Raw genomic sequence first — 23,283 nt, forward strand, 5'->3', positions numbered from 1 at the left:
GGCGCGACCCATGGACGCGGAGCCATCACTTCCGGGCGCGACATTTATTTGGGAGGCGGGGACGGGCAGCCTCAGAGTGGCAGGTACAGCGAGTAGTCCGACAGCGCCCAGCGGCGGGCCGGGCGGCCGGTGCGGCCGATCATGGGCAGCTTCTGCACATAGCGGGAGGCCGGGCTGGGCCCGTAGGGCGCGGGGAAGGCAGTCTGGAAGAGGCGCCCGCGGCAGCGCCGCCCGGCCTGCCGCCCGGCGATGATGAAACGGAAGTGGGGGGCGCCGCGCGGGGCAAAACGGCTCTTCTGGAAGACGTCGCGCGTGCCGGCGCCCGGGCCCTGCTGCCGGGGCGCTCCCCGAGCCCGGTGCACGCGCGGCAGCGGCCTGCCCTCAGAGGGCGCGGGCGCCGAGGCCGACGGGGGACCGCCGCCGCCCCGGGGGCTCTCGTCACCCTGCGGGCTGACCACGGCACTGGCCGTCAGCTGCGGCATTTTCCGCACTGAGTCCGGGGCGGCTGCCGGCTCTTTCTTCTCCCCGGGCGGCCTCGGGGCAGTGGGCGCAGGCTGGCCCGTGCCAAAGCGGATGGCCAAGCTGTCACCGAAGAAGGCGTAGAGCTCACGGTAGATGTCCGCCAGGGTCACTGAGGGAAAAGGGTCCTCAGGCCCCGCTCCCCCTGGTGGCAGGGGAAGACCAGACCCAAAGCTTGGCTCTGCACCGCCCCCGGAAGGAGACTCCTGAAGGAGAAGGCTGTCCCAAGGCAGGTCTTCCGAACGCCGGAACCCCCTGCCGCCTGGGCCACCCGCGCTGGGCTCGGCGGCTTGAGCCTTCATCTTCAGCAGGCGCTCTACAGCCACCTGTAAGAGGAAGGGACAAGTATGAGCCTAAGCCCATCAAGTACTACAAAGTAAGCGTGCTGAGCTCATTCCGGGGAAGGAGGCTACAAGGGGTTGATACTCACCAGAATGGCTCCATAAACTTTGTGTCCATCTGCTTTGACCTGAGCATTAGATACGGAATAATCATCCAGCACAGCCTGCAGGTTTGTCCAGTAAGTAGACAGGTGTGGGTACAGGACTCTTTCTACCGCCTGGAAAGAAGAAATGCAATAGGTCTCTTTGTTGTGTTGTTTATTGCCTCTCAGGTACCCTTTTCCTGGGAAAGACCTAATTTTATCTGATTCTATACAGGGCTCAATCCTCCTAAACTCTGATTGGGATATTCAGCCAACGTTTATTTGGAACCCGTGTATATGCCCAAGGCTTTGTTAAGCATTGGTGATAAAGACAGAGTACAAAGTCAGACAATATGAAGTGACCCCACCATCCTGCTATATGTTTGCTGGAGGCTAAGCGAGCATATGTTAAAAATCCTTGCTAACAACACAGATTAACAGTTTGCAGACTAGTGAACACAATCATCAGGCAAGTACAGTTCTCATTTAGATGTAAAGTGTAACTCAGTTCAGGCCATCTGCACAAAAAGCACCAGAGAAATAGACTCTGATTATACAATTTTAAATCTTGTAATTAATTTGAGGGAAATGCAACTAAGACTTGGAGATAACATTTGTTAGATAAGGCAGATTTTCGTCACTCATTCACAGGATAAACTTTTGAAAATGTTGACAAAAAAATTCCTAGAAAAACTATTAATTTACAGCTGACTCACAAAGAAATATGAAAGTTTAAATAACTGAAATACATTGAAATAATAGTTAAAAGTTACAAAGAAAACCATGTCAAAATTTACAAAGATCTACCAAAGTAAAAAGGATTATCTCAATTTATAAAACAAATATTTAAAAAATGTTATTTCCCTTCATTCTGAAAGGCCAATACAATCCTTATACTAAACCTAGACAGCACATGAGAGAAACATGATTGATTTAACTCAATATAAATACTTTTGCCAGGAATGGTGGCACACACCTGTAATCCCAGCAACTCAGAAGGCTGAGGCTGGAGGATACCAAGTTCAAAGCCAGCAACTTAGTGAGGCCCTAAGCAACTGGGTGAGACCTTATCTCAAAATATAAAAAGAGCTGGAGATGTGGCTCAGTGTTTCAATCCTAGATAGATAATTTTAAAGTTTAGGTCTAGGGATGTGGTTCAAGCAGTAGCGCGCTCGCCTAGCATGCGTGCAGCCCGGGTTCGATCCTCAGCACCACATACAAAGAAAGATGTTATGTCCGCCGAAAACTAAGAAATAAATATTAAAAAAATTCTCTCTCTCTCCTCTCTTTAAAAATAAATAAATAAATAAATAAGTTTAGCAATCCCCGCAGTATAAAAATGCAGCATGGGCTGAGGTTGTGGCTCAGCAGTACAGCACTCACCTAGCACATGCGAGACCCTAGGTTCAATCCTCAGCACCACATAAAAATAAAAAAAAAAATAATGTGTCCATCTACAACTAAAAATATATTTTTAAAAAAATGCAACAGATTCCATTAAAAGCTTTGGGTTTCCTTTAAGACTATACCATGACCAAGTGGAGTTTATCCTAGAAATGTAACCATAAAATTTATCAGAAAATCCACCTGGTGTGGTGGTGTGAAACTATAGTCCCAGCTGCTTAGGAAGATGAAGTGTGAGGATCACTTGAGCACAGGAATTCAGTGCCAGCCAACCTGAGCAACGTGGTGAGACACCATCTCAAAAATATAACAACAATAACAACAAAATTAGAGTTTAGCTCATTGGTGGAGCACCCGCCTTACATGCCTGATGCCCTGGGCTCCATCCCCAGCACTGGGAAAAAAAGAGAAAAAAATCATTAATCACACTGGCAGATAAAAGCAGAAAAACCTTAGGATCATTTGAAAAAAAGCAGATAGAGCCAGGTGCAGTGAATCCTACAATCAGCTACTCAAGGGGCTGAGGCAGGAGGATCACAGGTTCAAAGTCAGCCTCAGCAACTTATCAAGGCCTTAAGCAACTCAGTGAGACCCTGTCTCTAAATAAAATACAAAAAAGGGCTGGGGATATGCCCCAGTGGTTAAGTGCCCCCGAGTTCAATCCCTGGTACTAAAAAAAAGGAGGGGGACTGGTGTTGCGGTTCAGTGTTAAAGCGTTTGCCCAGCATGTGAGAGACACTGGGTTCTATTCTCAGCACTGCATATAAATAAATGAATAAAATAAAGCCCATCAACAACTAAAAATACATATTAAAAAATTTAAAAAGTTTGGAGTTGTAGCTCAGTGGTAGAAATTGTCTACCAATTGTATGTGAGGCAATGGGTTCAATCCTCAGCACCACATAAAAATAAATAAATAAAGGTATTTAAAAATAAAAAAGCTGGGCACAGTGTGGCACACTTGTAATCTAACTAGGGAAGTTAAAGCAGGAGAATTGCAAGTTCAAGTCCAACCTCAGCAACTAGTGAGAGCCTATCTCATTTAAAAACTTTTTTAAAAAATGACATTTTCTCACAGAAATAGTCAAATCAGAAAACTATCTGCATCTTTGAGGGATGATACTGGGGATTGATCCCAAGAGCCCTCCACCACTGAGCTATATCCTCAACCTTTTTGTTATATGTTTATATGTTTATTTATTTTGGTATTGGGGATTGAACCCAGAGCTGGTTTACCATTGAACCATATCTCCAGCCCTTTTTATTTTGACATAAGGTCTCATTAGGTTTCTTAGGGCCTTACTGAATTGCTGAGCCTGTTCTCAAAGTCTGAATCCTCCTGCCTCAGCCTCCTGAGTTACTGGGATTATGGACAAGAAAGTTAACATTTTTAAACTGAAAAAAGAAATGCAGAAAAAGCATCCAATAAAAGATCAATATAATAAGACAAATAAGAACATATAACAATTTTACTAACCTGAGAATATGTAATACATGTACACAGTACACATTACCCTAAGTGGGAAAGGTTATAAGCATTTTTTTTTTTTTTTTTAATACTGGGGATTCAACCCAGGGGTACTTAAGTACTAACCACATCCGCGGTGCTTTTTTGTATTTTATTTGGAGACAGGGTCTAGATAAATTGTTGAGGCTGGCTTTGAATTCATGACCCTCCTGCCTCAGCCTCTCCAGCCACTAGGATTATAGGTGTGCACTACTCCACCTGGCTTGCACTTTTTTTTAAGTTGTAGATTTAGAGACAAGGTCTCACTGAGTTGCTTAGCACCTCACTTTTGCTGAGGCTGGCTTAGAACTGATCCTCCTGTCTCAGCCTCCTGAGTCACTGGGATTACAGGTGTGCGCCACTGCACCCACCACTTTTTTTTTAACCTGGTGCTGAGAATTGAATCCAAGGCTTTATACATGCTAGGCAAGCTCACTACTATCCAGTTACACAACCTAACACTTCTTTGAAAATTGAAAATGACAAAATTATTTTCATAAGGCAGTACTAGTGATCCTTGCAATAAAATTTAAAAAATACTACAGTTAGAAAAGAAAGATATCATTACTTGCACACATCATTTTCTACATTAAAACCCCCAAAGAGGGCTGGGGATGTGGCTCAAGCGGTAGCGCGCTCGCCTGGCATGCGTGCGGCCCGGGTTCGATCCTCAGCACCACATACAAACAAAGATGTTGTGTCCGCTGAGAAATAAAAAATAAATATTAAAAAAAAAAAGAATAAATGTAATAAGGCTGGGGTGGTGGCTCAGTGGTAGAGCATTTACCTCACGTGTGAGGCACTGGGTTCAATCCTAAGCACCACATAAAAAGATATAGTTACTGGGTCCACCTACAACTAAAAATAATGTTTTTAAAAAAAGGAAATGTAGTAAAAGGGACTGGGAATATGGCTTAGTGGTGGAATACTTGTTGCCTAACAAGCTTACTTGATCCCAGCATGAAAAGAAATATATGTGTGTGGGAATGAGTCTCCTTTGAGAAATTATGAAAGCATCTTAAAGACAAGACCTTAAAAAAGTGGAAACACATTTCCATGGTCAAGAAAACGATGTCACTTTTCTCTAAAACTAATAGATTGTTTGATTCCAATAAAAATCTCCACAGCAGCAAACAGAATTATTCCAGGTACGTAAGAATGGCATAGCATAAAACCCCACTAATATACCTATTATTAACAAAATATTAACCTAATATTAACAGAACTAAAACACATAATCATTTGGTAATCTATAGAAATGCTATAAAGATTTGACAACATTCAATATCTATTCATGTTTCAAATAATACAAGAGAGAAATGTGAGGAATTTACAAAATGAGGTTATATAAACATCTGCCACAGAGGACTTTTGAAGGGATACAATATTTATATACATAAAGTTAAACTAAGTCTGGCCTAAGGCAAGAACTCAATACATGGCAATAGCAAGCACATATCATTTTCATGATAAAAGACACACACCAGTACTATTTTTTTTCAACACATAGGGGAACTCTCATGGTTCTATAAGAAAGGCCAGGGTTCTCACCTTCCAGCCAAGAGCATGCAGCCCCACCACAGCCCCATAGTGAGAGCAGAGAGGCCGCACAGGGTCTGCTAGGACCTTCTGCAGGGAAAGCAGGATCTGCTGGTAGAGGCCACTTACAAGGTCCCCATGAGTCCTGTGAGAACAACATTCAGTCACAGAAAGAAATGAAGTGCAGCACTGTCCAACTGTCTCAAGATATGGCACACAAAGAGACTAGTGTGGCACCCGGGGGCATCTAGGGTAAGTGGACAAGGTTGCGAGGGTGGGGGGTGGGGGTGGTGACTGGCTCAGGATCCAAGGGCTGAAGGAACAATACCTCCATATATTTGTAACCCAGTTGTAGAATCCCAGTGTGCCACAGCACACCAGCAAAGGAGCACTAAAGAAAGACATTCCCATCCCCTAAGAGCCTCAAAGCCAGAGGCTTCACCCCACCTCCCTTCCCCAACCCACTTGAGTACAGCAATCCCACCCTTTGTTAAAGCCCAGTGGCTACCAGAAGATGTGGCTGAGCAGGAGGGCAGCCCCATCCCGCAGAGTCCAGTGGTCATTCAGGGGGTTGATGGAGGCAGCCAGTGGCTCCAAAACACAGTAAAGGACACTGCCCACCAGGGAGCGGACATAGGGCCCCAGGCAGAGGTGTGGGTTGCGAACCAGGCTCCGTGCTACCTGCAGCAGCCGGTGCAGCTGCTCCAGGTCATGGCTTACAGATTTTACCTGTTGATAGAAGAGGGTGGCTGAGAGGGACACAAGGGAGCAGGCAGGAGCCTTCTGGCAGCACCTTCAGTGAGCCCTCCACACTGCTGGGTCATCTCCCCGCCCACACTGGTCACTTACCCCACTGACCACATAAACAAAGTAAGGCAGGAGTGCTGCAATTTTGGAGTTTGTCTGAAGGTCCTGCAAAGCGACCTGAAAGGAAGGGACCAGGATGCACTAGAACCACCACCCCAAGATTAAACTGCCATGGCCCTGGAGCATAGTTAAGCACCATCTTCATGTATTGCTGTGTTAATATTCAGACTCTTTGATCCAAGAATTCTGGCAATTTAACCTACAGAAACACACTATCATGCAGCCACACACAGTACTGTCTGTAATAATAAAAAAGTGAATAAAACCTAAATGTCCAACTTTTTTAACTAAGAAAAACAAGTTGTAAAACCAGATATAATATAATGCCACTTAGGTATATACTAGAGTAACCATACTTTATACACCAGGGAAATATGTGAGTGGAGAAATAGAACACTCTGTTTTTATATGTACTTCTACAATAAACATGTACTGTTATTAGAGTGAGTAAAAGCAGGTCTCAGTCCTGAACCTTTACCACCTGGACCCTTCAAACTCCTTTGGAGAAAGGACTTAAATCTAATAGCCATGAAAACAGACAACAGAGGAGTGAGAAAGGAGCTCAATCCCCAAGCCCTACAGCCAGCCAACTACACTGAAAGACGAAAGGAAGAGGAACCAAGCAGTTTTTGTTTTTTTTTTTTTTTCCCTTGCAGTGCTAGAATCAAACCCAAGGCCTCACACATGCCAGGCAAGCACTTTATAACTGAGCTACACCTTCAGCTATGAGCCAAGTTTTGAAGACAAGAATGAATGATAGCACTATTCTTAGTTTAGCAAAGGAAATATCTGTAGCCAGACACATGAAAACATGAAGGATATAAAACACTTCACATAAACTTGACGAGGCAGCCCACACCCATAATCCCAGCAACTCAGGAGGCAGAGGCAAGAGGATCACAGGCCAGCATCAGCAATTTAGTGTCAGGAGCACTCTGGAAATACATGCCTGCTGGGAGGCCGCCACATCATGTGACCAGCATTTTCCTCTCCAGATTGGTTTGAGGCACTGTTGGTCACTTCCAGTGATCTGGCCACTTTCTTTCTTTTTTTTTTTTTTTTTAATACCTTTATTTTATTTATTTGTATTTATGTGGTGCTGAGGATGGAACCCAGTGCCTCATACATGTTAGGCGAGCACTCTACCAACTGAGCTACAATCCCAGCCCAATCTGGCCACTTTCAAGTGGATGTAGACGGTAGCCCCAATCTTTTGAGAGTAGTAAAAATGTTAACAAATGTGTCTTCATGCGTAGGCGTGCCTTCCTGCAGCCCCATGGGTTGAGCTACGCTCACCTGTTCCTTTGTGAAATTACCCCTTTGCCCTGTTTGGGATAGAATGTTCCAGTGGAAACGCCCTTTGTGTGTCCTCTTCTTTTGCTCTGCCTTTGGGTGTGGCCTTCCTAGTTGTCAGTCAACCTGCTGACAGCAGACATCATAAAGCTAGACTCAGACCCCTGAAACCTGACCCTTGCCTCATTTGAATAGCTTCTCCTCAATAAAAGGGGTCAGCAAGTGCTCACTCTCTTTCTGCGGACCCTTAAGGTTAGAGGAGCCGTCCCAGGACCACAAAGAAAAAGGTATCTGTCTTTTGTGTGGTTATTTTGTGCAGCCCAGTTCCCCTGGAGTACCCCTGAGTGTTTCAGTCGTGAGGAAAGCGACATATGCCCTTAAGTTCTGAGCAAGAAATACTGAACAATTATTGTGGCCTGCAATAACTTGGGCTTTACCGCTGCTCAGGTAATGAGGCATCATTCTAGGAATAGGGATTACCCAGTGGGGTGAGTTACACTCACCTGTTCCTTTGTAATCCTATCCCTTTGCTCTTTATGGGATAGAATGTTCCATGGAACCTCCCTTTGTGTGTCCCCTATATAAAAATAAAGAATTCCAGTGGCTCTCTCTCTTTCCATGGACCCCTAAGGTCGGAGAGCCCTCCTGGATTTTGAAAAGGTACCTCTGTTTGTTTGCGTGCTTTCTTTGCCATTTTCTTAAATTATTGGAATAGTCAGATTAGTGAACCCAGCATAGGTCACCAGCGAGGATAGATGGTGATAATCTAGTAAAACTCTGTCTCAAAATAAAATGGGCTAGGGCTGGACGCAGTGGTATCCCTGTAATCCCAGTGGTCCGGGAGGCTGAGGCCTCAGCAACTCAGCGAGGCCCTGTCTCTCAATTAAATATTTAAAGAGAGCTGGAGGGGCTGGGGATGTGGCTCAAGCGGTAGCGCGCTCGCCTGGCATGCGTGCGGCCCGGGTTCGATCCTTAGCACCACATACCAACAAAGATGTTGTACCCGCCGAAAACTAAAAAATAAATATTAAAAAATTCTCTTTACTCTCTGTCTCTCACTCTCTCTTAAAAAAAAAAAAAAGAGAGAGAGAGCTGGGGATGTGGCTGGTTAAGTGCCCCTGAGTTCAATCCCTAGTACCAAATTAATTAATTAATTAATTTAAAAAATGGGCTAGGGATGCAGATCAGTGGTAGAACACTTCTTAACATGCACAAGGCCCTGGGTTAAACCGCCAGTATGGAAAAAACTGAGCAAACCACCTTCTATCCACAGTCAGATGAGAACTCAGGCTCACCTGACTGTGCACAGAAGATGACAGATGACAGGTGTTCAGCAGGCCCTGTGGAGCCCAGAGGCATGGGATGGTATGAGGCCCAGGGACTAAGTGCTGCAAAGCAGGTCTGGCCAGGCACACAATCCTGGCCTCTTCTATTTACTCTTCTCCTTTCCTGTCCAAGTCCAGGCAAATAAAGGCTGCAATATGGATGCCTCATTTGTCCCAAAATCAACAGACACCACAAATAATGGGCTCTAGAATGAAGATGTCAGGGAGTCTCTCCAGGCCCCATCTAGCTAATCCTTCCCCAGGGAACAACAGAACCTGCTAAAGGATGAAGGGATTGGGAGTGACAGGAAGGCTGCCTCAGAGAACTATACCCACCCTGAGGACAACTTCCACCCACACTGCTCAGTTGGTCTCAAGAAGCCAGGAAATACGCAACTGAAATTATTTCATGAGATTTAAGAGTCTGACTTTGAGGGCTGGGGTTGTGGCTCAGTGGCAGAGTGTTTGCTTCACACATGTGAGGCACTGGGTTGGATCCTCAGCACCACATAAAAATAAGTAAAATAAAAATATTGTGTCCATCAATAACTAAAAAATAAATATAGATAGATAGATAGATGGATGAATAAGCCTGACTTTGAGCTCCAACTTGGAAACACTCACCTTCATCAGCTGTGGATCATCCCCTAGCACAGCCCGTGTCACTTGCTGATAGTACTTGAGCAGGTCATCCGTCAGTGAAGATACCGCACTGGGCACTACAAGGGGGTGGGCAGGAAGTGGTTGGATGGAGAGCTGGCCCAACCTACTCCTGCAGCCTGCTCCCCCACACCCACCACTGACACATCCCCAAGAAGCCCATTCAGACAGAAGAGCCACAGTGCGGAGACTTCAGCTGTGCTCAGCAGCCTGCTCCACCCTGGCCATGCAGGCACCACACACCTCAGTGTTCTGTCCGCTCTCTCCTAAGTGCTCTCTACCAGGCATTCCTGCTCAGTCCTCGAGCGCCATACTGATGAGTCTCAGGCTCTGTGGAGCTCTGTTCAGCATCCACTGAAGTGAGACACTTCACCTCAGAGACCCCCAGCTTGCTGCCTAGATTTCTGTTCTGGCCTCCAACATACTGCATCATGACTGGTTACGGGTCTGAGATCCCACCTCCAACTCAGCCCTCCGAGCAGGGATCAGTACCTGCTCAGAACACAGTGCAAGGTAGGCACCACAAAATGCTTGTCAGACGCAGACAGAGGCACAGAGGCCCTACCCTCAGCATCTAAGAGAAGAAAGTTTTTATACCTTACCTGATCCTTGAGGTGCTAGGTTCCCTTTGCCGTCCAGGTAGGAAACATGAACTAGAACCAGGTCAGAGAGAGATGTCAGGCTGGGATTTTCCCCCTCATCACAACACCTACATCTCCAAATTCTACCCCATTCACCAGTCAGTCCAACACCACTGCTGACCACCCACTTGCTGTCCCCACCCCATGCAGGACCCCAGCAGCCACCTCTGACAGCTGTCTCAGCACAGCCTTTGGGGATGTTGGTAGCCAGGGCCAGCTCCACCAGGTTCACCTCTCGGTCCTCAGGAAAGTAGAGTTCACCCTCCCTGGCAGGGCGCAGAGGCAGTGCCTCCTGAGACCCATAACCACACACAGCCTAAGGAAAGGGGATTAGAGAGCAGCCTGAATCTAGGGAGGAAACAGGTACCATGAAGGGGCACTACAGCTAAAGACAGGGAACCTATGTCTGAGAGAAGTCTAGAGGTTCCCAAGAGAAGCAGAGGAAATCTGGGGCTCAGAGCCACTGCTAGGAATTTGGCTGGAGCATCCATGGCTTGCTGGGTCAAGGGGTAAATAAGTCCCCTCCTCACAGAACGGTAGAGGTTTTGAGCCCCACCCCTAAACTCCTGGCCCTCTCATTTGCACTTACCCAACTCTGAACACTCACTACTCTCTCCTAGTCACACTAATCTCTCAACACCATGCCCCAGAACAATATACAAAAACATGCTAACACCACACAAATGCTCAGTTCCTCCTTTACCCAGCATGCCTGTTTTTCTTCAGGATTACATTAAACTAGGTTCAAGTTCTTTGCCCTCCATAAGGCTTAGTTCATGTCCCATCTCTTCCAAGAAGCCTTCCCTACCCTCGAGGTTCCCAGTGACCTCCTCTCTACTCTGTTCAGAACTCATACTACTATGGTCTGGACCCAGCACCTGGCATTTGTCCTGTTGTGGCCGTGTTTGGTCTTCATGTCTCATCATATCATTAACCCTGAGCTGAACACGGAGGTGAGTTCATGCTCATGCTACATGAGCCCTCTGTAGCCTGCACCCCTCTCACCTCCACACTGCTCCACCTGAGGGCCCTGTTGAAATCCTCAACAGTCAGCTTCCTCCGTTTCGTGTGCTTCATGAACTGAGAGCTGTTCTGGGAGGGCAGAAACAGAAGCCAGAGTCAGGAGACAGGGAGGAGCCGGTGTGGAAACCCCCAAGCGAAATGGACTACACTGGGGAAGAGGCAAAGGAGACATCACACCAGTGATCAGAGTCTGCATTCCAGCCCAATTCCTACACAACAATCCATCTGGTGTCACATCTCACACGCAGAATATGACAGTATAGCCACTCTGCCTGTGGGGCTGTTATGAGAAGTACTAGAAAATGCCTGATGAGCATTTCATATGCTGGCAGCCTGGCTGGCTAGATGCAAGCTCTGACAAGGGCAAGGACTATCTCAGAGCCTCAAAGCACAGGGAGGTGCCCAACAAGCACGTGCTAAGTAAATCAGAGTAGGAACAGGTGAGGAAAGGAACAAGGACAGCAGGGGATTGGGTACTGAAGGAGGCACCTGTGTGGCTTCTCTGAGACGGTAGCACACATCCTCAGCGAGAAGGGCTGCCACTTCGTCACTCAACTCCAGTCCTGTACTCTCTGCCATGAGACGGACTGACTCCCGAGGGATCTCCACAAATCGCCGCTCTTCTCGCTCTGACATGGCCCCAGTGGAGCTGGGAGTAAAGTCGGAAGATTTTAAACGCTGCCCCCAGTATGCCTGAGAATCTAGGAGGACAAGTCAAGACCTCTCAACCAGTCTTGCTGCTCTTGCACCACAATCCCTGAAGAGGGAGCTCAGAATACCCAGATGAGGAAAATGAGTTTTAGGGAAGAAAATAGGCAGGTCAGTGAGCAGACAATAGGGAAGCTAGGGAAAATGCCTGCCCTTTGGGTCCACAGAATTGTGCTCTGCCATTTACTATGTGAACCTGGCTAGGATCTTCATCAGTCCGAGCACTGTATTCCAAATAGGGGCAATAATCTCTGCCCTAACTTACTGTGCCCTAACTTACTGTAAAGATAAAATGAGATGATATCTGAGAAAATCAGGAACTAGAACACAACTCCAGGGCTGCAGGTGTAATTTAGTGGTAGAATGCCTGCTTAGCATGCAAAAGGCCCTGGTTTCCACCCCTACACACACACACACACACACACACACACACACCCCATACACACACACACCCCTACACACACACACACACCCCTACAAACACACAAAAGAACCACCACCACAAAGGGAACACTACACCAATGAACAATGTCATCATTATTAACTACAAACAAAAATTTCATGTCCTCTTTTCATTCTTACTACACCCACCATCAACTAAATTTTTATGAAAAGACTTTAATCCTCACACTGCATTGCTAAAATATATGTCTAATGTTCCTCCATTGCTTATGAAAAAAGACCAAACTTCCTGGTTTGACATATTACTTTTGGTCCCAAATCCCCACATCTGTTCACACTGATCCCTCCTCTAGTAAACCAGGCTAGTGTCTTCCCACCTTGCCTCAGGCCCTTCTACCAGGCTTTTGCTCAGACTGACTTCCCTCCCTCTCCTCTTGGTAAGACAAACCCAGTCTCTGGGATCTTCGGTACCATATGACATCTGGGCCAGCCAGGCTTTTAGAAGTTTGGCTTTTTGCCCATGTGTCTGGTCTTCCCCATTTTGGCTGCAAGGCCTAGATGCAGGAACCTGTTGTGTTCACAGGATATGGCAGAATAAGAACCTAACAAAAACAGACATGACGGCTCACTCCAACAATGCACACTGCAGCTGGAAGGTAGATGCACACACAATTCAAAGTGAGACAACAGTACCTCAGGCAGCAAAGCCTGGTTCCAAGGTGACCCACCCAGACACTGCTCCCACTACTCTCTGGTTCTCTTTTTATATTTTTATTTTTTTGTTGTTGTTGATTTACCTTTATTTATTTATATGTGGTGCTGAGAATCGAACCCAGTGCCTCACACATACTAGGCAAGTGCTCTACCACTGAACCACAACCCCAGCCCCAAGATTCTTGTTCTTCATCCCTAAGTGCAATGAGCTTCCTACTTGGCTTCTACAGCTCTCTTCTCGATGGCTCTCAATTGCTTTTGAAATAAAGAAAATATCTGGCCCATGCCCCAGAGTCTGCATTTACCTGCCTACACTTATTCAAGTTTTCTCTTTTGTATTCTTCATTCCCACCCATGTCCCCCTTTTACTTCCTCAAAACATTTTATTTCAGGACCTTTGAATGTTATTCTGCTTTGAAGTCTCCTCGTCTTCCACCCTGACCTCTTTGTCTAGTGAACTCCTACTCATTCCTTTAGATCTCAGTTCAAATGTTACTTTCTCCAGGAAGTTTTCCCAAATTCTCTACATGTTCCTGTACTCTGTCTTCAAGACAGTTATAAAAGTTTGTAGAAGCCAGGTATGGTAGCTCATGCCTGTAATCTCAAACCCTGTCTCTAACTTAAAAATAAAAAGGGCTTGGGACCGGGCTGGGGCTGTGGTTCATCTCATTGGCAGAGCACTTACTTGCCTGGCACAAGTGAGGCACTAGGTTCGATCCTTAGCACTACATAAAAATAAACAAAATAAAGATATTAAAAAAAAAAAAAAAAGGCTGGGGACATGGCTCAGTGGTTATGCACCCTGAGTTCAATCCAGGCACCCCCCCTTCCAAAAAAAGTTTGTAGACATTTGTGTGACTTTTTAATTAACACCTACCTACCCACTAAACTATGTAAGCTCCATGGCAGCCAGGACCATGTCTGTTTGCTCACCTTTGCATCCCAAGTATCCAGCAATGTCACCACATACTAGGCCTTCAATAAACACTTGCTGAAAGAAGGAAGAAAGAATGGCTATTTTACTAAGCACATAAATTGCCTGAAGCACTGAGTAAACACTATGTCCGGATTACCTTATTGGATCCTTCTTGACAATGATATACATGTTATATATGTTGTTATCTCACAGCCAAGGTGATCAAACCTGAGAGAGCTTAACGTTACAGGGCTTACCCAAGATGATCCAGTGAGCGCTAGCTAGTAGGTAGCAAGGATTCACACCCCTTTTCCTAATCATTCCACAACACTGCACTCAGGTGCTGCCAGCTTGTGTGGGGAAGAAAACCTAGATTCGCAACCCAAAGAAACTGGTGTTGGAGACCCACCACTCGGCGACCCTCGATCCTCCAATCAGTTTCCACATCTGTAAAATGGGAGCACTAAGTCTTGCCTTGCCGGCGTTTCCCTATTATAGGTCCCTATTGGGACCCCGTAAGATCTGGCCTGTGACCAAGGTCTTTCGCTCCTCAGCCTCCTCTCCTGCCCATCCCCAGCCACTCTGGAAGGAGGCGGGGACACTGACCTCCACGTTCCAGCCGATATCCGTCCTCCCACCCAGTCCGGCTCACCCCAGGCACTGAGGGCTTGGGGTGGGGTAGGAGGTCAAGGTTCACGAACTTGGATCACGTGTACAGGGAAGTGGGCGGGCCCCAGCACCTGAAGGGAGCAGCCTGCGGAGCGACGGGGAGCCCTTGGACTCGGCCAGGCCAGCTCACCTGAGGGCTTCGCGTGGCGAGGGCAGCTACCGAGGCGTGGGCTGTGGAGGCAGCTCCCACTCACCCCGCTCGCACTAATTCCCTCTCTCCGCGCCCCGGCACCACCCTCCACGAGCCCAGCCAATCGCCGGCCGTCTGGAGAAGTTCCCGCCCTCCGGGAGCCTTCCCGCCACGTGATTAGCCTGTGAGGAAGCGAGGCGCGGACGCTGGGCTCCGGAAATCACGTGATGCTGAAGGCTCCAGCTTCTTAAAGCAACAGCTCTCGCTAGTTTGCGAAGCAGGTGTGTATGGTTTGGCATGCATTGAATAAACATGTCCTCTAATCCCAGCTACTCAGGAGGCTGAGGCAGGAAGATCGCAAGTGCAAGACTGAAGCGAACCTCAGCAGCTTGGTGAGCCCCTGTCTCAAAACAAAAAATAGAGGTGTAGGGATGTAGTTCAGTGGTAGGACTGAAATACATTGGACTGGGTCCAATCCCCAGTACCAAAAAACAAAAATATTCTTGTGGAAAAGCATTTCCATTCCCTTGATTTTTGTCTGCTCCCCAGTTTACGACCACTTTCAATTTCGCGACTATAGGAAAAAGCTTCAGACTTTGGTGTCTGGCTTAATTTTCCTGCTCAACCTCCCTCTCCAACATCACCTAACCTGCCTCTTCCGCTTCCTGAAAGGTAAGTGGGGCTTCTGGCAGCTGTTCCCTGCGGACACAAGAAACTTTTGACAGGGCCAAACACTGGTGCAAGCTTTGAATTATGTCCTGTGAGCCAAATATAAGTCCTCACCTGCCTCCATACTTCTTGACCAATTTACAGAACCATACAACCCTTATAACTCCCTTTTCTGACCTCCCATTATGACTAAAGCCACTCAGTTCTCAACTGATAAACAGTGGGCTTACTGAATAAAGGACAGTATTTGGGATCACCGACTTGAGTTTCAATTTCTGACACGCCTTGGGGAAAATTACCTAACCATGTTTTCCCGCATATACAAACTGAGGTAGCAACGCCCGCCTCATAAGTTTGTTGTAGATTAAATAATGTCTGTGAAAGCACCTGGCGAGAGGGGGGATTGAACTGCCATTAACACATCACAAGGGAGATAGTGAATTGCTCTACTAAGTTCCCCCAAGATGGGGTAGTTTGCAGGGGGCTTTTCTCCCTACCCCTCCCCTCCACACACTGCAGTTTGAACCAGGGGCACTCTACCACTGAGCTAACCCACATTCCTTCCTATTTTTTTGAGACAGGGTCTTGATAAATTACTGAGGCTGGCCTCTGGAGTCGCTTAGATTAAAAGACTGTAACACCAAACCTGGCTTAATTCGTTTTTCATCTTTATTATTTATTTAAAAATTATTTGTAGTGTATAGGATTGAACCCAGGGCATTCTACCACTGAGCTACACTTCCAGCTCTTTTATTATTTTAGTTCTAGAAGGGCACTTTCTGCAGGGGAATATGTGTGTATATAGCCTCCTCACCCTTCCTCTTTCTCAGGGCTAGATGCTCGTCTAGAAAAGAAAATCCTCTGGGACTTGGTGCTGTGAAAACCTGATGGATGTAACTAGGGTTGCTATAGCAACCCCATCTGAGGAGACGGACTCCACTTAGTCTCTTCCAGTTATATTCAAAGTAACATTGGAGTGGTTTCCTTCTTCAATGCTGAGTGTCTGTCCTCCTCTGTGAAAGGAAGGAGAAAGGAGGCCCTCCCTCCTGAAGGTCTGAATTTCATTGTCAGCTCAGCCTCATTTGGGCAGCTGGTGGATCACCTAAGGTTTATTGGTCTGGACAGCCAGTGGCAGCCACCAGCTCAGGTGCATTATATAAACCATACAATAAAATTATGGGGGGAAGCCACAACCATATACTTCCCATTCAAAGGGACATGGCCTATGTCTTCCTGACAGAATTACAGTTTCTCATGTCTGACTCAGGCATGAAACTTAACGGGGGCATAACTGAACCCAGATTTGACAGATTAGTCAGAAGCAAATAGGCAAGCTGGAAAAGGGCACTTCAACGTGGAGAAATAATCTTGTGGTTTGTTTTAAATTGTAGATGGACACAATACCTTTAATTAATTAATTAATTTTTATGTGGTGCTGAGGATCAAACCCAAGTCCTCACATATGCTGGGCAAGTGCTCTACCACTGAGCCACAACCACAGCCCATCATGTTTGTTTAATCTTGTAGGCATTTCATGTATTTTTTGTGACCCTGATTATAAACGCTTTTGCATAGCATGTGTGAAGCACTGGGTTCGAGTCTCAGCATTGCATATAAATAAATAATAGTTCCATCAACAACTAAAATATTTAATAAAAATAAATAAATAAAAGGGCTGGTGATATAGCTCAGTGGTACAGTTCCCATTTCAATTCCCCAGTACCGGGCTGGGGATGTGGCTCAAGCGGTAGCACACTCGCCTGGCATGCGTGCAGCCCAGGTTCGATCCTCAGAACCACATACAAAGATGTTGTGTCCGCCGAAATCTAAAGAATAAATACTAAAAAAATTCTCTCTCTCCCCCTCTCTCTTTAAAAAAAAAAAAACAATTCCCCAGTACCACAAAAAATAAAAGGGATGTGTTGGGACTCTGTAATCTGCGCTATTACTCTTCTCTGATTCATTTCTCCTTATATGTTGTTTCTTCCCCCCATTCCCTCTTATACTCTTGGACCTGTTTAAGGTCATGGGAAAGGCAAACACTCTGATACTAGATTAGGACTCAGAATGGCTGTGATGATGGTTTTCATTTACAGAAAGTCAATGATCCAATATCAGTTTGCCTACAATGAGGTTAACTTCAGGCCTTAGCAAAAGGGTTTGTTAAATCCCCTGTGTGGCCAAGGACAGTTGCAACATCAGGCCAAGGAAAAGGTCTAGTGAGTAACTGGCTAATGACCTTTTTAAAGAGTGTTGCTCCTAGCCAAAAAAGAATATGAGAGCTGGGAATATAGCTCAATTGGTAGAGTGTTTGCCTTGCATGTACAGGGCCCTGGGTTCAATTCCCAGCACCAAAAAATAAAATAAAACAAAACCAAAAAAAGAACATGACACTTGCATGAGAACCAATGACCTTTTATAGTTAGAACACAGAGTCAAGCAACAGCTAAACTGGAAGAAGCACCAGATGTCTTCAGGGACAAAGAACCTTCCTTGCTTCCCCCAACAATAGCCAGAGGGAGTCTCTAGACAACTCGGCAACTATTAAAGCAACGTTTTGTAGATCAAGATCACACATGGTAGGAGGCTCCCATGCTCAGCTCACAAGCCCTGTGAAAACAGGAAAGGTACATCAGTTACACCCAGAGCTCAGAGGCAGCCACAACCACCTACTTCCCATTCCAAGGGCACAGGTCCTAGATCTTCCAAGCAGACAGAATAAAAATTTCTAATGTCTCTGTCCCAGGCATTAAATCCTACACCCACTTCCCTCTCCTACACACCCAATCTCCAGGAAACAGCCCTGTCACCACAAATCAGGCACTCACCCAAGTAATCATCCATCAGGGAGCCAATGGCAAACTGTAGGAAAGAAAATAAACATGAAACCAGGACAAGGCAAGAGCAGAACCTCCTCTACCCCACAAGCCCCAGGTCTTCTGCCACCCAGAACACCACAGAACCCCATCCCCTCCCCCAGAACTGTGGGTGGTAAAGAAGTCCACAGCATTCAGTTCTACCTGGTATGGCTATGGTAGGCAAGAGACTCACAATGTCATTCTTGTCCACGCGGGTCCCCACAATCTTCAAGCGGATGTCATCCTCCTGCTGAATCACAATGTCCTAAGAAGAGGAGACAACAGTGTACTCAGACATTCCCAGGGCAATCCTCTTCCCTCAGCCTGGCCTATTCCCCCCGTCTTCCTTCCTCCTACCCACTCACCTCATCCATTGTCTTGTAACATGGTGGGTTAGAATTAGGATCAAATTCCATCTCTGATGGGATGGACTGAAAGGAAAAGTGATACTTGTCAGCACTTTGCTTATTTATTTTTATGGTGCTGGGGATCAAATCCAAGGCCTCACATATGCTAGACAAGTGCTCTACCACTAAGCTATACCCCCAGCCTGTGAATAGACAATCATATCCCCTCCCCCCACCTCAGCCACTGCTTTTTGACATAGGGTCTTGCTAAATTGCCCAGGCTGGCTTCAAATTGCCATCCTGACTCAGCCTCCCTAGTAGCTGGGATTACATACGCATACTACAGAGCCAGGCCGGGTCAGCATTTTTTTTTTTTTTAACTCTTGGGGATTAAACCCAGGGAAGCTTTACCACTGAGCTACTTCCCAAGGCCTTTTTATTTTGAGACAGGCTCTTACTAAGTTGCTGAGGCTGACCTCAAATTTGCAATCCTCCTATCTCAGCCTCCTGAGTCCCTGGGATTACAGGCACATGCCACCACACCCAGCTGCACTGAATGTTTCAGTAGATGGTCATGATTGGGTGTCTCTTCCTTAGCCCCGCCCAACGTGTCTGGACTTACATGTCGAGAAATGAAGCAAGACATGGGCCCAATTTCTGTGAAGAGTCCAACCTAGGAGGAAAATGAATAATCATTCTTTCCTTTTTTCTCTCAAATCCTTAAGTTTTAGGATGTCCCCAAAAGCTCACATTAGACAATCATTAGGTGCAATGATTGGGCTGTAAGCTTTAACCTAATCAGTATGTTATTCCACTTGAATGGACGAACAGGGTGGTAACTGTAGGCAGATAGGATGTGACTGAAGGAGGTAGGCTACTGGGAATGTGCTTTGGGGGCTTCTATATTTTCCCTGTTGAGTGGAACTCAGCTTCCGGATTGCATTCTCCTGAACTGCTTTCCTCCTCCACTCCCTTCTGCCATTGTGTTCTGCTTTATCCGGGCCCAGAGCAACAGAGGTGGCTGTCTGTGGACTGAGACCTCTAAAACCACAAGGGCCAAATAAACTTTTCCTCCTCTAAAATTGCTCTGACAAGACCACCATTTTTATCTGTATCCAGTCTGAACTGCAACACTTGCTTTTTTTTTTTTTTTTTAATTGATTCCGGTATTGAACCCACAGGCACTTTACCACGAAGCTATATCCCCTTGTTTTGAGAATCTCACTAAGTTACTAAGGCTGGCCTTGAACTTATGATACTCCTGTCTCAGCTTCCAGAGTAGCTGGGATTATAGGTATGTGCCACCATGCCCAGCTCTGTGTCTTTTTTTGACCCTTCATTTTACTGTTTTTCCCCCCTCCCATGTGGGGGATTAAACCCAGGGCCTCATGTATGCTAGACAAATACTGTACCAGTGAACTACATCCCCTATACCACCCTGTCTCACTAAGTTGCTGAGGTTGACCTCAAACTTGCTATCTTCCTACCTGAACCTCCTAAATTGCTAGATTACAGGCCTGTAATGAAATGAAAGGCCCAGAACCACCTTTCATTTAAATTAAGCAAATATAGTGTAATTGTAAAGAATTTAAACCTAGGACTTATTAGCCCAAGATATAAACCCTTGTTGGCCACAGAGTCTTAGCCAGTACATTTCTCTAAGCTTCAGTGTCTGTAAACAGAGATAGAAACACAGTCACTGTGGGGCTTTGAACAATACTTGGTCCACAGTAACTACTCAGTCAATGTAGGCTCCTGTTGTAATTATTCACATTGACTCACATGCCCTTGAGTATTTTGACAGGTACAAAGAAGTGTGACTTGACTAAGGTATAGAGTTAGTAAGTGGAATGAGGACGCATCTTAGAATTCCTGAGGACCCACACCATGGCCTCCTATGAGTGTTCTTACCTTATTGACCTGAGTGACCACAGCATCCACAACCTCGCCTTTAAAAGGCCGGAAAACGATGGCCTTGTACTTAACTGGATAAAGAACAAAGCCCCGGCCTGGCTGGATTACACCAGCACCAATGTTGTCGATGGTGGTGACAGCAATTACAAAGCCATACCTACAAGGAAGACAAAAAGAGAAAGGCACTGTATTACAAGAGCCTCTAAAGCCATCTGCAGCAACAGTCACTGAGCCTGAGGGGAGGAGGGGGAAAGTTGTCACCTCTGACCCTCAGAGTTTAATGGCCAAGAGAAAGGATACAGATAAATATTTGTCAGCTCAAATGCTGCTTTCAAAATTTTACAACAAATGTCCAAGAAGAAAGCCGTACTGAGTTAATGGACCTCAATCTTTGTTATGCCTCAGAATCACCTGGGAGGAACTTTTTATATGAAGATTCTCGGGAATTATTATGAAAAATACTCTAAATCAAGGTATCTATACTTGTACAACTGGGGAAATTTTTGTAGAGTCCTTAATTACTGTCCTCGACATATTTCAGGTCATCATTTTCCTTATCTGGTGTGCAAAATAAAACATCAGAAAATAAAGTATACTGGTTTTTATTTTGAGAGTCTCACTAAGTTGCTAAGGCTGGCCTTGAACTTATGATACTCCTGTCTCAGCTTCCAGAGTAGCTGGGATTATAGGTATGTGCCACCATGCCCAGCTCTGTGTCTTTTTTTGACCCTTCATTTTACTGAGAAGTTAAAAAAAAAAAAAGAAGAAGATTCTCCTGAAGGCTCTCAGGCAGTCCTGATTCTATAGGGAAAAAAGCAGCTCAAGAACCAGCATGATCAAGAACTGCCCCAGAAACTGGGTGCAGTGGTGAATGCCTATAATCCCCAGCAGCTTGGAAGGCTGAGGCATGGGTTCAAAGCCAGCCTCAGCAACTCAGTGAGACCATGTCTCTAAATAAAATACAGAAAAGGGCTGGGGATGTTGCTCAGTGTTAAGAGCCGAGCTCTGGTTTCAATCCCTGGTACCAAAATAATAATAATAATATAATAAAATTTAAAGAGGTCTAGGTGTGACTCAGTAGTTAAGCACCCAAGTTAATCCCCAGTACTAAACAAACAAACAAACTGCCCAGCTATGTTGCTCAGTGATAAAAGACCGCTGGAATCAATCCCCAGTATGGCAAAAAGAAAGCAAGAAAAGAAAAACAAACTTGTTAAGAAAATAAATCTTTAAAAATTTTAAAAAGAACAGCCTGCCAGGCATGGTGGAAATCCCAGACACACAGAAGCCTGAGGCAGGAGGATCACAAGTTCATGGCCAGTCTAATCAAATTAAAGAGGCCCTCGGGGTGGATTGCAAGTTCAAAGCCAGTTCCCACAACATAGTGAGACCCTGTCTCCAAATTAAAAAAAAAACAAACAAGATCCAATGATGTGGCTCAGTGATTAAGCACCCCGCGGTTCAATCCCCATACCAAAAAGCCCCCAAAACTAAACATAAAAGGAACAGCCCTAGGTTATTCTGATATTCTGATGCTGGAAGCCCAGACTCTACTATCCTGGACTGAATCCCAGCCCACTCATAAGGGTCTGTGGGAGACCCTTCTGTGCAAAACTCAAAGAAGTCTCAACCCTATTCCTTCTCATAAACTCTCGTTGTGCTTTTTCAGATCATTCATTCAGGAAACACTGAGTCCCATGATGTGCCATGCCAGGTTCCCTGGGCACAGGGTATAGAGAAACCCAGCAGAATCACAGAAGAGCACACACAGGAACAATGATTAAACTCTGAGCTCTACGAGGACTAGCCTAATTCTGTTTTCATTGCATGTTTGCAGGATCCAACATACGCCCTGACACACAACAGGAGCTTTTAAAGTGTTTGCAGACTAAAGGAAAAGTCCAATCTCGACTGAGAGAAGTCTCATTATCCAACTTTGCAGAGGACGCCTTGGGAAGGAAGCAACTGGCTGCCTGGGGCCTGGGAGGGTGAGAGGGCTTCCCAGAGTGGGTTGCACGGCCTTACAAGATGAGTAGGAATTAGGTAGAGAGTTGTTGGCTTGGGGCACTGTGTGCGCAAAGACCTTACAGCGCGATGGGAGCAAACTTACTTTCCGGTGCAGGTTCCCTCCACCTCGGTGAAAAGCTTCTGCTTCACGGTATTGAGCAAGTTGGGGCCGAAGTAGCGCGGGTGCAGCAGGATCTCGTGCTCCAGGGAGATCTGCAGTGAAAGGAGAATGGAGACCCGGCCAGGAGCAGCGAGGGCAAGAGGCGAGAAGAGGCGCCCAGCCTCGCTGCACCTCGAGACCCAACCCTCGTCGCCACCCGGCGCCTACTCACGTGGTAGAACATCTTTGCTGAGGAAGTTGGACTGAGGCGTCCACACCTGGGACAACAACTTATCTGTCTCCTCCGGAAGCGCACGCTACAACCACAACCTCGCTTCCGGGTCCCTGCGCCGATCTGATTGGACCTCGCTGTAGTGGGCGGGGACTCGTTAAGCTCTGTCCCTGAAGCTCCGCCCCACGGCGGGCTGTCAAAACTCAGATCCGTGTAAAGTAGCCTGTAGTAGATGCTCAGTAAATACTTTTCCCCCCATATTTTTATTGGTGCATTATAATGGTGGGATTCGTTGTTACATATGCGTAAATGCTCAGTAAACACTTTTAATAAGCTTTATTAGTGAAAATAACATAATTAAAGACTTTAATGCACCCAAGGGTTGTAGTCACTCAGGACTGGAATTCAAATTCAA

General features: G+C 46.1%; 2 protein-coding genes and 1 long non-coding RNA gene across 9 annotated transcripts; 1 reads left to right on the forward strand and 2 right to left on the reverse strand.

Moving 5' to 3' along the window:
• Positions 1 to 29: 29 nt before the first annotated feature.
• Taf6l (TATA-box binding protein associated factor 6 like) lies at positions 30 to 14,834 on the reverse strand. Of its 7 annotated transcripts, none has more exons than XM_027944677.2 (12): positions 14,742 to 14,834; positions 13,960 to 14,017; positions 11,692 to 11,851; positions 11,185 to 11,271; positions 10,345 to 10,495; positions 10,141 to 10,191; positions 9,503 to 9,597; positions 6,243 to 6,317; positions 5,902 to 6,122; positions 5,406 to 5,538; positions 950 to 1,078; positions 30 to 845 (listed from the first exon to the last, which is right to left on the reverse strand). In XM_027944677.2, exons 2-12 carry the CDS (start codon positions 13,965 to 13,967, stop codon positions 72 to 74), a joined length of 1,884 nt encoding a protein of 627 aa, XP_027800478.2. In that variant the 5' UTR covers positions 13,968 to 14,017; positions 14,742 to 14,834; the 3' UTR covers positions 30 to 71. The 7 variants fall into 7 exon arrangements, with proteins under 7 accessions (XP_027800478.2, XP_027800480.2, XP_027800479.2 ...); XM_027944679.2 differs by having other exon boundaries at positions 14,683 to 14,767; XM_027944678.2 differs by lacking the exon at positions 14,742 to 14,834 and adding an exon at positions 14,549 to 14,658.
• A 63-nt stretch (positions 14,835 to 14,897) lies between these two features.
• Positions 14,898 to 23,205, forward strand: LOC117794909 (uncharacterized). The gene is made up of 2 exons (XR_004618785.2): positions 14,898 to 15,413; positions 22,367 to 23,205. It is a non-coding gene; the product is annotated as an uncharacterized lncRNA (long non-coding RNA).
• Polr2g (RNA polymerase II subunit G) lies at positions 17,810 to 22,953 on the reverse strand. Its single transcript, XM_027944688.3, has 8 exons — positions 22,869 to 22,953; positions 22,640 to 22,749; positions 20,527 to 20,686; positions 19,238 to 19,288; positions 18,634 to 18,699; positions 18,462 to 18,533; positions 18,239 to 18,272; positions 17,810 to 18,020 (listed from the first exon to the last, which is right to left on the reverse strand). Exons 1-8 carry the CDS (start codon positions 22,878 to 22,880, stop codon positions 18,007 to 18,009), a joined length of 519 nt encoding a protein of 172 aa, XP_027800489.1. The 5' UTR covers positions 22,881 to 22,953; the 3' UTR covers positions 17,810 to 18,006.
• Positions 23,206 to 23,283: the final 78 nt, after the last annotated feature.

This window comes from Marmota flaviventris, chromosome 9, assembly GCF_047511675.1.
Source record: "Marmota flaviventris isolate mMarFla1 chromosome 9, mMarFla1.hap1, whole genome shotgun sequence".
NCBI lineage: Eukaryota > Metazoa > Chordata > Mammalia > Rodentia > Sciuridae > Marmota > Marmota flaviventris.

Bases quoted from the DNA above. Each gene is read 5' to 3' on its own strand.
- Taf6l (XM_027944677.2), bottom strand. The intron at 6,123-6,242 runs GTAAGTGACCAG...TTCTATCAACAG, and splicing joins TTGTTTATGTGGTCAGTGGG to GTAAAATCTGTAAGCCATGA. The intron at 5,539-5,901 runs GTAGCCACTGGG...TTGTTCTCACAG, and splicing joins CTGCTCAGCCACATCTTCTG to GACTCATGGGGACCTTGTAA.
- Polr2g (XM_027944688.3), bottom strand. The intron at 20,687-22,639 runs GTAAGTTTGCTC...TCTTCCTTGTAG, and splicing joins GAGGGAACCTGCACCGGAAA to GTATGGCTTTGTAATTGCTG. The intron at 18,273-18,461 runs GTGAGTCTCTTG...TCTTTCCTACAG, and splicing joins GCGTGGACAAGAATGACATT to TTTGCCATTGGCTCCCTGAT.